Here is a 17,535-nt window from a genome sequence, read left to right as displayed (position 1 = left end):
AGAATTCCGGGGTTGCGATCTCTGCCACATCTTGATATTATCACCTGCACTTTCCTAGCAAAAGACTGAGGAGTCCTTGGTTCTCTCTGTGCTTGCTTGTTTTCCTGCAGATGTTTCATTACCCAAACTAATAACATCATCAAAGATTGGTCTAAATATTCTAGATTAGAGCCTTAGTTTAGATTATTTGTTCTAGTATTATTTGAATAATGTATAAATACTTTTAATGACAAAACATGGGTCCTTGTTCAAATTAATAGGCAATGTTTAAGATATCAATCAGAAAAGAGCTGGAAGGGACCTTAGAGATCTTCCAGTCAAACCCTTTGCTCAAGTAGGAGACCCTATACCATTTCAGATAGGTGGATATCCAATCTTTTCTTTAAAACCTCTAGTGATGAAGCACCTACAACTTCTGAAGGCAAGCTGTTCCACTGGTTAATTGTCTTCACTGTTAGGAAGTTTCTCCTTAATTCCAGGTTGCTTCTCTCCTTGATTACTTTCCATCCATTGTTTTCGTCTTGCCTTCTGGTGCTTTGGAAAATAAGTTGACTCCTCTTCCTTGTGATAGCCCCTCAAATATTGAGATATTCCTATCATGTCACCTCTAGTCCTTCTTTTCTCTAGACTAACCATACCCAATTCCTGCAATCGTTCTTCATATGTTTTTGTCTCTAGGTCCTTAATCATCTTAGTTGTTCTTCTTTGCACTTTTTGCAAAGTTTCAACATCTTTTTTGTAATGTGGTGACAAAACTGGATGCAGGATTCCAGATGTGGTCTTACTAAGGTTTTATAAAGCGTTACTAATACTTCACATGATCTTGACTCTATCCCTTTGTTTATGAAATCAAGGATTGTATTAGCTTTTTGGTTGCTGCTGCACACTGTTGGCTCATATTTAAGTGATAGTCCATTAGGACTCCAAAGTCTCTCTCACAGTGACTGTTTTAAGCCAGGTTTCGCCTTATCTGTACTTATACCTTTGGTTTTTCCTATCTAGATGTAAAATCTTGCTTTTCTCCACATTAAATTTCATGCTGTTGGATAGGGCCCATTGTTTAAGTCTGTCAAGATCTTGTGGGATCCTGAGCTTGTCTTCTGGGGTGTTGGCTATTCCTGCCAGCTTAGTGTTATCTGCAAATTTGATAAGTTCCCCTTCTATTCCCTCAACTAAGTTATTAACAAACTTATCTAAGATTATCTTAGAACTGCCTTGGAGCATGGCATGGACTAGGCCTAACTTGGCCTTTATTCCTAATCAGGGTCTACCAATACTGCAATAGTGTCAAACAGACCTTTTCAAAAGCTATAGCTAGTAGTAAGCTTTGAATTATATAACTCTTCACCCTCCAGAAATGCATGCAGGTCTATGAAAGCCAACTGCAATTCTAAATAAATCTATTTTCATTGAATCATCTATATACTTCCTCTCATGTTACCCTTGTCATCTTAATTACCCACAAAGTATTTTGTTAGTAACTTATGTTTAAAATATATGGTCACATTCACACCAGGAACAAGAAAAAGAAACAAATCCAGGATTTAGGGTACAACACGTATATATATATATATATATATATATATATATATATATATATATATATATATATATATAAGGAATAACCACTGCACAGAACTCAATGCCTTAACCATTTAGTATGAACTTTGACCTTCCAGTGATTACTCTTTAGTACTTAAGTCTTCATAAATTTCCATCCTTTATGGAGTGTTTTTGATGGTAGACAATTCTTTGCTGAAAGTTAAGTGCTCTTTTATATGATCATATAAAGCAGGCTTTGGGTACATTACACTGACAAATGTTTATTGGAAAGCCAATTACAGCTTCATAAATCAAGGCCCTCTGTCACAGATCGGGTAAACTCACAAATACCACCAGATGTCACAATTGAGCCCAGCAGGGTAATTCAAATAATACTACGGAATCCTGTCCCTCATCCATAGCATTGACAGTAGTCAAAACAGGAAGAAATAGTTTATTATCTTTCATTTAACTTATTAAAATACTTGTTGCAGGATGTCATGGCCAACCTGGAGCTGGGGCGGGAATGCATTTGTTTTCAATTTGCAGATAGATTAAAATGACAAGGTCAAGCACAATCCACTGACAGATTGGCAGCTAAATTTTAAGGTGGACATAGTTAAGGTGCACATACAGCTGAATAAAAACTCCAAAATCTTTTACCATTTTAATTTTGCAAAGGGCAACTTATATTTGAAATACTTCTGTTAATGATATGCATGCTCATGCTACTATTTAAGTAGATTGATATTAATTAAAAATGATCAGTAAATATTAAAATGTCTTTTTTTCAATACCTATGCAGTACAACCTTGGATTTATTGTTTGTTTGCAAGAAATGCTTGTAAATTTAGAGCTCTGTGCTGTATTTATCTATTCCTTGTTCTAATAAATGAGCCCTCATGTGGTGAAATCAAGAAATTACATGGCGGAAATGGAAATTAAATTGGCTGGACTAAACCACAGATAGATTTTTAAAATAATGATTCTCAGGAATCTTCCATCCTGATGAGCATAAGAGAAAACCTTGTTCCTTTCACCAAATTCATTTTCTGATAATCATAAAACAGGCAATGGGGGGGGAGAGAGAAAATTCCTGCATCATTACTGAATAATAGTTTGTTAAATAAATAATAGTGGGCTTGGTTCACCCACAATAATTTGTAAATCATACAATATTTTTATTATATATTTTATTTTATTCAAAACAAGGTCAAGATACAAAACTCTAAAAAAATCCAAGACAAAAAAACCCCACAAAGCACAGAACAATCAAGACTTTTAAAAAGGTGCATCATATAAAACCCCATATATTCACATATTATTCCCTCTAATTGAATTCTGATTAATACAATATTACAACATTAGTTCACTATTAGTTCCCATCTCTTGTGAAACATTTATATTTTGTAAATCATATAATATAGTAGGTTTTTGACACATGGTAGGCAAAATTAAACAAATGCTATTATGGCTTTAACATTGAATAACATGCAAAACAACTTCTTGAGTTCCCAGAGGAAGTCATAGATCAATATTTTTTCATTCAGGACCCCTTCCCACTTTTAAAAATTATGGAAGACCCAAAAGGGCTTTTGTCTGTATGGGTTATATTTATCTATATTTACTGTATTAAAATTAAAATTGATGCATAAGCTAACACTACCATTTGTTACATTTGTTGACATGATTTTAAAATTGTATTATTTTTCAACATAAGCAGGCAAATAATGATTTTGTGGTCTCTGAAAGGATCTTGGGGACATTCAAGAGTCCTACGTCCCTACTTTAGATCTCGACTTAGTCCTCGAGTTACTAACACAATTAGTCCCAAATTTCTGTTGCTAAGTGAGACAGTTGTTAAATGAATTTTGCCCCATTTTATGACCTTTCTTTTCACAGTTGTTAAGTGAATCACTGCAGCTGATAACTTAGTAACACAATTGTTAAATGAATCTGGCTTCCCCATTGACTTTGCTTGTCAGAAGGTTGCAAAAGGTAATCACATGACCCTGTGATCCTAAACAACCATATTTATGCAACCATCATAAATATGACTTTGTTGCCAAGCTTCTAAATTTTGATCATGTGACCATGGGGATGCGGCAATCATTGTAAGTGTTAAAAACGGTCATGTCACTTTTTTCAGTGCTGTTTTAACTTTGAATGGTCACTAAATGAACTGTTGTAAGTCAAGAACTACCTGTACTCATTCTTTCAATCTTCACATTAAAAGGCAAAGATTACTAGTGACAGTATTGAGAGGACCATGTATCATCTTCCCATTATTTATTAATTAGATTTATATTTTGCTTGGCCCAAGATAGCATGCACAATACCCCCTTCTTTTATTTTCTCCACAACAAGTCTGTGAGGAGGGTTGTCAGCTGAGAGTGAGAAAAAAGATCCGATGAAAATAAATTAATGAAAAACATACTGATCCTACCTGAATGTCAAGGAGCAAAATAGGTTTGAATGTCTGGAAAAATCAGACTTTTAAACACTGTTCCAAAGTTTCCAAAACTACATATTGCCATCTAACAATCATACAGATTTTTTCAGACCAAATCTAGCATCCTTTATTGTATCAGAAATTTACTAAATCTGCAGGGTTCTTTTCTTTCTACTCCTGGTCCATCAACTTCGTCTTGTGTGCAATAGGTACTAGGATGAAAAAGGGTATAATATATAATAAGAAAAATAATACCTAATATTAGGAAGATTACAGTTGCAACAATCCATGTTGACAAATATATTTTTTCATCAAGTAATGATTTCCAGTACCCACATATGCACAGTATAATTACACTTACAATTATTCGAAAAACATAATAAACAATTTGGACAATTTTTGTGTCTTCTCCCTTGATATTAAAAAAGGTAAAAATGAGAATAATTGCCACAATCATTCTGTAAACATATTCTGTTGCTTTAAATTTACAAAATTCAGTGTTTTGCTTTGTCACCCAGCTTAGATTCCCAAACCAAAGAAAAATTAGCAGAACAATAGAACCTGTAATGTTCAACATTGTGAGTAAAATAATGGTAAGTATCCAAGAAGTTAATGTCATCAGTTTATAGACAAGATATATAAGTTTGCAAAATACCCCACTAAATTCATTTTTATCAGGCAGAGATTTTCGCAAAACTATCTGATAGTTCACTGTTGCACAGGAAATGCTGCAGAAAGACAAAGCGATGGAAACATCTTTAAAAGAAAGCAAAAAATATCGAGGGTTAGTTCAGGCCAAAAAAGTTGCCAATTTTTTTTAAAACACTTTTTAAAAAAAAAAAAAAGGTGGATAACACAGGACCACGAACTACTTTGTCTACTCTAAAAGCTCTACTAATCAACTTACACTAATGAAATGGCTTCTGAAGGGATCTTCAGCCATAGTTCATGTTGCCTTGATCTGAGGACTGACATTTATGATTATTAAAATTCATTGGCAACCTTCTGAGGTGACAATATTCCCAAAGTGGTTTATAACCAATATAAAACTAAAAACAAAATCAAAATAAACAGCTAATTTTGAAAAACAGTCTTTAGGTGCCTGTGTGTACCTGAAGTAAAGCAGAAGAAAACTAAGAATTAGCTACCAGCCCAATAATCTCCTTCCTCAAAGGCACCCTCATTGGTAAAAGTGTTTATCCCAGATAAAGTCTTTTTAAAATTGACCAAGGCTTTATATTTTAATACTTAATTACACAAATATTAAAATATATTAATTACTTTTCAAGGTAATTTATTACATTTTGCAAATCATAATGTTGATCTTTATTGTAATATTGCAGACAACTATTTTTAAATAAGTGCATTGCTTTGCATTTTGATACAGATTAAACTTACATTGATAAAAAGAAGAATCATCAGATGCCATCACAATGTGGATCTGAAGGATAAGCTGGGGTGTGCTTTCCAAGAAGGCTTTAAATACCTGAAGCATACTTATATCAGCCATTGCACTGATGCATAAGTTGTTGTTGGTGGAACTGTTTGATATAAATGCAGCCTCATATCCAAATTTTAATGTGAAACAGTATCTATAGTGAGAGAAAAAAAACCTCTCTTTAAAGTAAAAAGCTAAATATATAGAGAATTAGACATAGATCAACTTCCAGGGTTTTGTTTTGTTTTGTTTTGTTTTGTTTTACTAAAAAGCAGCCATGGAAGTGAGACTTTTAAGAAGGCCACTACTAGGAGAAAAAGCTCCTAAATCTTTTCCTTCCAGTTGTTTTTCTATTCAGTCTTTCACAGCTTGAAGTTTTTATATCCGTTAGGGAAGAAAATATCCACCCACAATCTCTCCTTTCCTTGAAATACAAAACTGCCCATACTTGCTTTTCTGTCTTTCTGTCCATGTATCTTTCTATTTCTCTTCTCTTTAACCATTAGAACATGCATTCTTTCAGCTACTAGAAATCTTTTAATTTTTGTGTTTTGTTATCTATTTACTGTAAGCCACACAGTTATTTTATATAACAGTATAGACTGCCATACACATCTTTCAAATGAAATAAATAAAATTTTAACACAGATGTTTCTATTATTACAGCAATCCCAAGAATGGCCAGATGGCCATTTCACCACTCTTCCTCCCTGCCCCATCCCAAACATTTTTTTAAAAGGAAGATGAATTAGCTGATATTTGCTTGATGCTGAAAGTTGAATTACAAATACTGCCTTTATTGCTATAAATCACCAATAGATGGCAGTACTGAGGTGCTAGAAAAGACATGTGAAACACAAGGCCCGGGGGCTGGATGCGGCCCGCGAAGTGGTTTCATGTCCCCGCGAAGCCACCCTGGAAACAATGAGGGAACGGCCCCCGCTGCCTTGGCCCTGGCCCAGGCCGGCGAGGAGCCAATGTACAATTTTGTGGTGGCCATCTATGCTGAAGCGCATTCAGTCTTAGCTCCACAAGGCCGTCTGGAAACAGTGAGGAACCAGCCCCTGCCGCGTCGGCCCCACCCCCTGGGTGCATGCTGGGAAGATATCATCCTTTACGAGGAATGAGGAAATGCACCATCGCCTGGAAGTGGCCAGCAAATGGCCCTCACCTACTTCACTTATCCAGCTTGATGGGCTCTGGGAGAGGGGTTTTAGCAGCAGTGGGACACTCTCCTCACAGCGCCAAGAGGCTGAGCTGGGCAGCGCAAATCCAAAAAGAAACGCAAGTCCACCCAGCTCCCAGCCTGCCCGGTTTCAGCAGGCAGCGGGGCGCTCTCCTCACAGCGCCAAGAGCTGAGCTGGGTGGCGCAAATCTGATGAGAAGTGCAATGCTGCCTAGCCCCCAGCCTGCCCAGTTTCAGCAGGCAGCAAGGTGCAAAGTTGGCGACCTTCGCACCAGCCAGCTCAACCTCTCGGTGCTGTGAGGAGAGCGCCCCGCTGCCTGCCGAAATCATGCTCACCCAGGAGGCCACACCACTCCATCCACGCCCACCCAGTAGGCCACATCCACCCAGGCCACACCCACCCGCCCCGAGGACAACCGCAATGCTGATGCGGCCCTCAGTGAAATTGAGTTTGACACCCTTGTGCTAGAACAGTGGTTCTCAACCTTTTTAATGCCACAACCCCCAACTGGTGGTAAGTCAAGGACTACTCAACCGGTCGTAAGTTGAGGACTACTCAACTGGTGCAGCACCGTTTGCAGAATGGGACTTTTGGCGGGCTCAGCAGGGCAGAGACAGCCTGGACAATTCCTATTGGCTTTTGAAAGCCAATAGAATTAGACTCTATTCAAGAGAGTCTATTCTATTGGCTTTCAAAAGCCAATAGAATAAAAGGGAGTAGCACAGCTAAGGAAAAGGGGAAAAATGGCAGACTGCGTTGTTTGGTGACCCCCGTGAAATGGTCGTTCGACCCCAAATGGGGTCCCGACCCACAGGTTGAGAACCACTGTGCTAGAAGATCAGACATGTTTTTAGGAACTTTTCTTCTACCTCATAAAGTAGGAACTTGTTATTTTTTTAAAAAAAAACTCCTGTGTTGCTGTGGTTTGTGAAATGATAACCTGCAGGAAGTATTTAACAGTCTGCTTTAAACAATGCTCTGTGATTGTATTTTTGACTTCTGAAGGAGTCCTTCCAATTGGGCCCGGCCATCCATCCACATATATACTTTCACACATCTTGCATCACAAAGCTTGAGATTCAATTTTTTGTTTTTACAGTCCAGTTGCTAAAGGCATATTGTCCCTTTTTTCCCCGTTGGGATATAAACAGGAATAATATAATTCCTCTTGCATACAGAAGGGCCTTCATTTATTGTGATATACTGTATATACACCAGTTCTGGTTATTGCATCTCTAAGTTAAATGAAAATTGTGTTCCATTTCTATTTGCAATGTACACTAGAAAGGTTGGGTGTTCTAAAAAAACAAATATATGCAACCACACTGTGAAACACATGGCTATTGATTGCAGAGTATTATGACTTTAATAGTCTGCTAATGACTTTAATAGTCTGTTATTAGGTGGAATGCCTCCTTTTCTCATTTGTGTTGGATGTTTGTCTGATTGCCAATAGAGAAACCATAGATCTAAGTCTGATCCCTACATCAGACTCTGCTGATGTACTAGTAGATCAAGAGCCCCCAATTATAACGCAGGCAGCTGGATTTATTTTGATTAGGCATCCTTCCAAGAAGAAAGCTTTTGCATCATAGGTAGAAACAGCGCGAGAAACCAGCTAATACATAAAGTAGGGATGATAGCACTAAATCAGCATAGGGGCCTTTCTTCCATTCACATACTTAAAAAATATATGATTCCCAGCAATGGCCAGCTTTTCATTGTTTTACTCAGTCCCAAAACAGCTGCACTATTGAGTTAAATGCCTTTCATCATATAGAAAAATAGACAGTAGTATCTCTTTGCAGCTGCCAGAGTGTTGACTGTATGTTTTATGACATTTCAACGAATGGCTTTAATTATCAATGTTCAGAAACACAGATCTTACTCTCTCTGAACATTTCTAGAGTGGAGAGGTAGAACATCATGGTAATAGCAGCTAAATAGAGATAAAGACAGTTTATCTGAAATGCTATATTGCACCAGATGAAAGTGCCATTTTCTTCCACCATAGAAACAATGTTCCTTCAACAGAAAATATTACTAAAAAGCAAGAATACAGCTGTGAAATAACATCCCAGAACTGATTCCTGTGCTTTGAGAATGCCTCCTGTGCAGACAGAAACAATAGGTAAGTCTATCTTCTGTCAAAATAACACTACTTTCATGTTATATGGATATGTATTTATCCTTCAGAATAACCCTACAGGATTTTTTTCTCATAAAACAAACAAAAACATTGACCATCTGGCTCTAGCATCTAACCATTGTGAAATCCAGAAAAAATAAGTCAAATAAATCAGGCTGTTATATCATTCATTCATATGAGCTTGTTGTTTTCCAAGCTGTGTTTTCAGACTGACTACAGAAATGTGGATAAATTTACAGCTTAGAAATTAGTTTGGGACTTAGCCTTACACTGAATCTCATAAGGTAATGTATTTATTGTACCCTGATGCTGGGAAAGATTGAGGGCAATAGAAGAAGGGGATGACAGAGAATGAGTTGGCTAGATGGAGTCACTGAAGCAGTAGGCTTAAATGGACTCCAGAAGATGGTAGAGGACAGGAAGACCTGGAGGAACGTTGTCCATGGGGTCGTGATGGGTCGGACACGACTTCTCAACCAACAACAAAAGGAGATGAGTTACATTTGATTCTACTTCCTGAAAGCTAGATAAATATAAATTGTCTTATAGATACTGTATGAATAGTTATATGGATTTTAATTTTAATTTTAAACCTTTACAATTTTTATCAACTAACAGAATAGGTGAACTCTAACAACAATAATGTAAGAACTGAATGAATAAAAAAACAAAATAAAAGAAATGAAAGAAACATGTGATTTATGGTCTTTCAGATGCTGCTGACATACAGATTTCTGGTACTATACACCTAATAGCCTCTACTTGTATATTAGTGCAACAAACACCTTTGTCTTCCACTGTAACCTGTTTTATTGGCCCTTTGGTGGTTTTCTTCACATAATGCAGTTAATGCATAGAAGACAGCTGCCTTTAAGCAAAGCAACCAGCTGAAAACAGATTGGGTCTGCCTCCACACTTTGTGAAAGCAAGCATGTCATCTTCATTTTGAGCCCAAGGCAGATCATTGCCTTGGATGTCAAACTGAAGTACCAAGTATATTGTGCCTCCTTTACCCAAACCTATTATGAACTCAATGAAGCAATTATTTACAGAAACTGGTTCATACAGGTAGGAATAATAATTTAAAATGTGTGAAAAATTCAACAAGCAGTCACATTATGTGTTAACATCACCACTATCTATAAAAATTCACTTAATGCCCTTATACATATTGTATATCTGTTCTAGGTTAAAATTTAGCACTTACCGTGTAAAAATTCCACCACATAAAGAATGGAATAGATAAAACTTCCAATTAAGCTTTTCAGTCTCATCTTCTTTAAACCAGGTACAACTGAAAAACTGAATAATTATTGATGAAAACAGTCCTGTGGACAGTATTAGGATGCCTTTCAAGTACTGGCCTTCACACAAAAAGTTCTTTGCCGTCCAGAGATCTGTTCCAACATCAGATATATAAACCACAAGCCCAAAAATAATAAGAACACAATCTACTTTAGTAAATCTTTTTTGTTGTTTTTCACAACTGACCACTTCATTGCAGATAAAACAATTCAAAATGTTTTTCTTAGTAGAATGAAACATGTTGGTCAAAACAGCAGGTTAATCTAAAAAGTCGGGATCATAAGTATATTATAAAATCTGTTTGACCACTAAGACGTCATTGAGAAAGTAACAGCATGTAGTTTAAAAGATGCTGGTAAGGTTAATTCTTCCTTATGAGTCCTGCAAAAAATAAGTAATTAGTAACTATTCAGAGGTTTATAAAAAACAATTATCAATTTCAATAACTGTAAAAGGGCAACCTGTGGAATGAAAGCTTATGATAATGTGTAATCCTATGCATGTTTTAACTGAGCTCAAGAAGATATTTCCTCAGGAAAAATACACTAACTGAGTAGATGAAAAAAGAAAAATTGGAGACTTTTTTGAGTCCTGGTGGAAATCTTATTTTCTACTTCCCATAATTCCCTAAGGCATTTAAGTACTTGGTTGTATAAAAAGCCTCTACATTCTCTAAAAAAAATTAAAAGGCATTCCAGATTAAAAGTAAAGCATACATGATGGAACATAAATGCTATTGGAAGACAACATATTTCTCATATATTAGGAAAGGCAATCCTGTCTTTAAGATTCAAGCAAACTGGGCATTTTTCCCAAGTAAGCCATGTTATGTGGAAAGTCCCAGAAATACTTTTTTGCAACATTATGTTCTTACAATATTGCCTACTCTTTCTACTATCTGCCTAACCCTTTCCTTAGAGGATTGGGCTATTGCAATGTTCTAATGCCTGCCTGACATTATTTAACTTGAGTTCTAACACTTGCATAAAAATATATGCTCTAATAAATCTATTTAATTGTTAAGTACTATAAAACCAATTGATTTTACTGCAATTGCCAGGCAGAAGAGAATTGATTTGGTATAAAGCTTAAGGCATCAGGCTGAAAACTGAGAGACTGTGAAACAGGAAGTCAACTTGATAAACTTAGTGCAGTTACTCTCTCCCAGCCTTGGCAAGAAGACAATAACAAATCATTTCTGAAAATCTTGCCAATATAATCCAGACAGTTGCCTGAAGTTAGAACTGGTCTGAAGGCACGCATAAGCAAAATTCATACAGAAAGGAATTGGATAAATCTCTGCTTTCTTGACTTAAACATTCTTTGAAAAGAGATGGTCACTTCTGTCTTTCCAGACCTTAACTGCTAGGTAAATTGACTTTATGGTATTCTAAATCAAACAATTAAAAGCTCCTTGCAAGGATTCTCAGGCTACTATGTTGCTTATTGAGTAATTATAGTTAATATTGAGTAAAATATAAGAAATGTCCAGTTTGAAGGTAAATTATTATACTGTATGCTATTTCTAAACATGCATGTCATTTCAGAAAAGTTGAAAGTGAAATCAATGCTTGGAGAAAAGAATCCAAGAGAAAAAAAATCTTTGTGGATATTTACACTTCCATTGAGAATTATGTAATTCTGTGGTTAACATTGAAAACCAATATAAAGATTCCACAGAGAAAAATAAAAATTCATCAGAGATCAAGCAAATATACATTGTTGGCCTGATAATACAACTACAGACAAATATTCTGGATAACATAAATGTAATTTTCCTTTTGATCAATTAATACTTTTTTTCATCTGACATACCCAGTGAAGTCAGTTTTTTAGGCCTCCTAATAGTATAAATTGTTTTCTATAATGTTACAGAATAAACTGTTTAGATACCACCCAGGTAATTAATTAATCTCAACAATATTTTAATAAAAAGTTTTACCTTAAAACTTGCCAGGTAGATATACATTTTCAGTAGAAAACTCTATATCCTCGATAGAAAGAAACTATTAATGTTTTGCATAGTTGGACTTTGTAGTCTACACCCAGAAGAGGTTTGGGTGTGGGCAAAATATAAAGTGAAACTGCTTTTATCCACAAGCCATGTGATCCTTTAGACAAGATGGGTGACAAACAAATCTAAATAAATAATCATCTGGTATTTGGATACAGTGGCTAAGGCTTCAGCCTAGAAACCGGGAGATTGTAAGTTTTAGTCCCACCTTGGACATAAAGCCAGCTGACTCTGCACCAGTCACACACACTCTCTCTCTCTCATATCTAGCAAGGAAGTAATGGCAAACAACTTCTGAAAACTGCAGGAACTAGTCCAGGCAGTTGCCAAGAGTCAACACCGACTCAAAGGCACCAAAAGAAAAATTGAATAATCATTCCTTTAGTTGAATTATTATGTTCATAAATCATTTAATCTGATTCCATCTGTGATAACTTAGTAACAGAATAACAGAGTTGGAAGGGACAAATGGTTGTCCAATCTCATCTTAAAAATCTCATGTTGGAGCATTCACAACTTCTGGAGGCAGATTGTTCCACTGATTAATTGTTCTCACTGTCAGGAAATTTGTCCTTAGTTCTCCGTTGGTTCTCTCATTGATTAGTTTCATTCATTGCTTCTTGTCCTGCCTTCAAGTGCTTTGGAGAATAGGTTGACTCTCTCTTTTTTGTGGCAGCCCATGAGAGATTGGAAAACTGTTATCATGTCACCCCTAATCCTTCTTTTTATTAATATACCCAATTCCTGCAACTGTTCTTCATATGTTTTATCCTCCAGTCCTCCAGAACTTTTGTTGTTCTTCTCTGAACTCTTTTTGAGTCTCAGCATATTTTTTATATCATGAAAATTGAATTAAGCCTTTTTTACTTTTTTCTGCAAACTAGGTTTCTTTTAATGGCAGTGGTATTCTAGTTGAGCCATTCAAGGTAGGCATTGTAACTGTCCTATAAACTGGCAACACTCAATTCCACAGGCACTACCCACATGTAGTTGGGTTATGAAATTACCTAATACTAAAATTAATCTGATCTGTGACACTGGAAATATGAGGCTAACCATGTATTTAAATCCTCCAAATTGCTGATGGTGCAATAATTTTACCTTGAGTTCTATTTTTGTTTGGATTGTACTTCGATGATGGAACAGCCTTTATTCTTCTCATGGCCCCTAATTCCCTAAAATGTGCCCTCTCTGCTCCATGAAGAAACTCAGCTGTGCTTTAGCTGCAATTTTTAGAACACTAATTAGATCCCCAAGGCTTGCAAGTGTCCAACAAAATCTCCACTTAGAAGCTAAACCAAACATTAGTTCCTCTAACTAACTCTGCAAATGTCTAATGTTCTGACAAGGAAGTGACATGAAGAGAAAAATGGGCAGAAAGTGAGAGCTAATCAATCTTTCTTGTAAAACTCTTTTCTTCATTAAATTATGTGTTTTATTCAGGATCCCATCTGACTCCAAAAAATCTGAAGAGATTTTTTGGACAAAGAGACTTAGGATTCTGCAAATATATAGAGAGAGTATTCTTTCTCTTCTAGCCTACTGCTGGATTAATTGCACCTTTTGGGGTCTATTAATCTCTTGGATAATAAAAATGATAATTTTAAACTGGTAAGATAAAGTTAGGATGGAATTGGAGCTCTGGAATACAGGAAGCAATAAAGATATTAGATGGGATTGCTCCTAAGATTTCTGTCCTTATCTGATAATGAAGGAAGGTTCCTTCATTGGTATAGTGAGGAGTTGCAAATGATAAAACCTTTGGAGTATCACTGGAAGGATATAATCAGACATGGAACTGAACTCAGGTCTAATAAGGACTTTTTGTCCTTCTTCCATTAATGAAATGGCAGGCAGCAGGACTATTCAGAATTATCAGGAAAGTATGGAACAAAGATGATTAGGGGACTGGAGGCTAAAGCATATAAGGAACGGTTGCTGGAATTGGGTATGTCTAGTTTAACAAAGAGAAGGAGGAGGGGGGACATGATAGCAGTTTTCCAATATCTCAGGGGCTGCCACAAAGAAGAGGGAGTCAAGTTATTTTCCAAAGCACCTGAGGGCAGGACAAGAAACAACGGATGGAAATTAATAAATGAGAGAAGCAACCTAGAACTAAGGAGAAACTTCCTGACAGTTAGAATAATTAACCAGTGGAACAACCTGCCTCCAGAAACGGTGAATGCTCCAACACTGGAAATCTTTAAGAAGAGACTGGACAGCCATTTGTCTGAAATGGTATAGGGTTACCTGCCTGAGCAGGGGGTTGGACTTGATAACTTCCAAGGTCCCTTCCAACTTTATTATTATTATCATCATCATCATCATCATCATCATCATCATTATTATTATTATTATACTCTAATTTCTTTATGATCAGCACGCCAGTCATTTCGTGGATAAAATCATACCTATAATTCCAAACTGAAAGCCAGATAATCAAAATCCAATAGATTGGGAGGAGCGGCACCTTAGAATGTTTTGTAGAAGTGTCTATAAGTCTACGCATACCAAGAAAGATCCTTTGTGATGCAGCCTGGCCACCTGGAAGGTTCATCTGTGTCCCACCAGTCTGGCTAAGATACCAGGTAATGGTATCAGGAGGTAATGCTGATCAAGTAGTGATCAGTAATTTCTTGCAGAAGCAGAAGTTAGCAACTACTTGAAAGACATTCTGGCTTCCCTCCTCCTTTGAAGTCAGTCCAGGAATCTTAGTTATATATTGTTATATATTGCACCTCCTCTATGCAAGCATGTGATTGAAAAGGTGATGAGACAACAATTAAATAGGTCTAAGGAAGAAGCAGATTATCTAGAGTAGAGGAGCAGACTATCTAGAATCATCTCTAGACAAAATAGGCACCACATAAATCAATCAATCAAACAAACAAACAAACAGATAAATAAAATTTAATCTTTGATCATCAGGATTTAGACACCCGTTTGGGACAGAAGCTGTATTGTGCTGACCTACAGTGGGGAATGCAAACATTCTCATTTTACTAGACCTTTAGTGACCTTTGATAGCACTGTACTAGCTTCAAGTTTGTTTTCAAATGCAATATGGTGGTTCTTATCATAAATTCCTATATGACTGGGAATCTGCTATCTTCAAGACTGCCTTTTCTGACCAGAACCTGTCTGTCCATACATACAGAATGTTTTCTGAAGGCACCCACCTATAAGACCTTCAGCCAGAGGGAGCAAAGAACTTTTTTGCGGTCCTATCTTTTCTACCCAAAGCAAGAATAGTCCTTTTCCAATACAAAAGATAGCTAAACCTGGTTATTTCAGAAGGTCTTTGAAGACTGCTCACTAGACAGGTACATATTACGATCATGAATTATGGATTAGCTTACTCCTAGCACATATAATTGATATAGTATAAATGTATATTGCTGATGATGATGATGTTATCCCTTCAGTCATCTCTGATTCTTGGCAAATCTATGGGCCATCTTCTGTTCTTGCACTATTTCGTTGAGTTTTTCTATGCTCTGGCTGATGTCAGCTTTATCGTGTCCAGCCACCATGTTCTTTAATGGCCTGGTTTCCTTTTACCGCTAACTCTTCCAAACGTAATTGATTTCTCCAGTGATATGGCCAATGTAACTGAGACATATATTGCTATGTTCATATGTGGAGCACCCACAACTTGTGGAAGCAAGTCATCACTGATTAATTGTTTTAACTAATCAAGAAGACAAATAGATCCCCACCCACCCATGTTAAGGATTTAGTTCTCTTCCTTCCCGGCAAGGTGATTTTTAGTGGAAAGGAAACAACCCAAGAAAAATCCATCAGTCAATTTCCTTAATTTGTCCAGGGGTTAAACATGCAAGAACAACAATCTGACTCTGTCTCTCCACATGTTATCCTCAGTGAAGCATGCAAACCAGCATCTGCATTTCCTGCATCAGATAAGGAGAGCACATCTTTCTCCTTCTGTCCTAGCCACTTTTTACAGAGACACGATTGAAAGCATTTTAACAAACTGCATCACTGTCTGGTTTGGTAGCAGCAGTGCCTCAGATAGAAAGTCCATGCAGAGAATGGTAAGGACAGCTGAGAAGATCACAGAAAACTCGCTCCCTGGTATTGAGGATGCTGCTTATAAACGCTATGTGCTTAGAGCTCAAAGCATTGTTAGAGACCCTACACGTCCACTTTACAGTCTGTTTCTGTTGCTCCCCTCTGGGAGAAGGCTTCCAAATATTTCTAGCAGGACTACCCGATTCTGTAGTAGTTTTGTTCCCTATGCCAGAGGACCCCAACCTTTTGGGCACCAGGGTCTGGTTCCATGGTTTTTCTGCGGACTGGAGGGTGTATGGTTTTGTGTGCTGCTTGCATCCGGTGGATAGGGCTTTGTTTGTTTGTGCAGACCAGTTGCTGGTATGCCGCGGCCTGATACTGATCCACGGACTGATACTGATCCATCCGTCTGGTAAATTCACAAAATTCATTTTTCTCACCATAACCTGAACTAGACTGCTGTTTCTCTGTGCCATATATGTGGATATATGCATAATTCTGTATTTATTTATGTAGTGTATATCGGAGGTGGTGACCCTTTGAGAGCTGAATGCAACAAAATTTAATTTTAATGTATGCAGAATAGAACAGAACAGAATAGAACTGGAAGGGACCTTGGAGGTCTTCTAGTCCAGCCCCCTGCTAAAGCAGGAGAACTTATATCATGTCAGACAAATGACTGTCTAACCTCTTCTTAAAAATCTCCAGTGATGGAGCGCCCACGATTTCTGGATGCAAGCTGTTCCACTGGTTAATTGTCCTCACTGTCAGAAAGTTACTCTTTAATTCCAGGTTGCTTCTCTCTTTGATCAGTTTCCAACCACTGTCTCTTGTCCTACCCGCTGGTGCTTTGGAGAATAATGTGACCCCCTCTTCTTTGTGGCAGCCCCTCAAATACTGGAATACTGCTATCATGTCTCCCCTATTTCTTCTTTTCTTTAGACTAATGTACATTTAAAGTGACAATAAAGTTATTATTCTATTCTAGTCTCCTGTTCCATTCTTCATTCTTGGCCAATAGGGCAAAGCAATTTATTCCTTAGTTCAAGGATGGACTGCACTGTAATACAGCTATCTCACTGTACAGTGAAGAAGTAATAATCCAGTGCTAACTAGAGTATTAAAGTTGGGGTGGTAGATTGCCAGTAGATCTTTGGAAAAAAATACTACAAATCTATTGAACAATTAATGATGTTTCAGTACAAAACTCAAAAAGAACCATATAAATTTAACTACACACAATATTATAAATATACCCAGAAATTTTAATCATCTGCTTTGCAAAGATACAATATTGGGGCTTTTTTGCAATTTAATTTTTCTCACAATTTTTATTATGGCAGTGCTGTTACTGCCATCTACAGACAAAATGTGTTCTCAAGGTCATGTTACATCAATATCTTGGCATAATGTTTG

General features: G+C 36.9%; 1 protein-coding gene across 4 annotated transcripts; it reads right to left on the bottom strand.

Annotated features, from left to right (window-relative positions):
• Window positions 1–2,720: 2,720 nt before the first annotated feature.
• XKR9 (XK related 9) lies at window positions 2,721–12,423 on the bottom strand. 4 transcript variants are annotated; one of them, XM_039345405.1, is made up of 4 exons: window positions 12,016–12,423; window positions 9,976–10,454; window positions 5,393–5,586; window positions 2,721–4,750 (listed from the first exon to the last, which is right to left on the bottom strand). In XM_039345405.1, exons 2-4 carry the CDS (start codon window positions 10,311–10,313, stop codon window positions 4,122–4,124), a joined length of 1,161 nt encoding a protein of 386 aa, XP_039201339.1. In that variant the 5' UTR covers window positions 10,314–10,454; window positions 12,016–12,423; the 3' UTR covers window positions 2,721–4,121. The 4 variants fall into 4 exon arrangements, with proteins under 4 accessions (XP_039201339.1, XP_039201343.1, XP_039201341.1 ...); XM_039345409.1 differs by having other exon boundaries at window positions 2,721–4,206; XM_039345407.1 differs by having other exon boundaries at window positions 9,976–10,070.
• Window positions 12,424–17,535: the final 5,112 nt, after the last annotated feature.

This window comes from Crotalus tigris, unplaced genomic scaffold (assembly GCF_016545835.1).
Source record: "Crotalus tigris isolate CLP2741 ecotype Arizona unplaced genomic scaffold, ASM1654583v1 scf7180000017952.28453644438:3035480, whole genome shotgun sequence".
Lineage (NCBI taxonomy): Eukaryota > Metazoa > Chordata > Lepidosauria > Squamata > Viperidae > Crotalus > Crotalus tigris.
Note: the sequence above shows the minus strand (reverse complement) of the source record. Positions and strands in the feature narration are given on the sequence as shown.

Bases quoted from the DNA above. Each gene is read 5' to 3' on its own strand.
- XKR9 (XM_039345405.1), bottom strand. From the start codon at position 10,313: ATGTTTCATTCTACTAAGAAAAACATTTTGAATTGTTTTATCTGCAAT. The intron at 5,587-9,975 runs GTAAGTGCTAAA...CTCTCACTATAG, and splicing joins TGTGGTGGAATTTTTACACG to ATACTGTTTCACATTAAAAT. The intron at 4,751-5,392 runs GTAAGTTTAATC...TTTCTTTTAAAG, and splicing joins TGATTCTTCTTTTTATCAAT to ATGTTTCCATCGCTTTGTCT.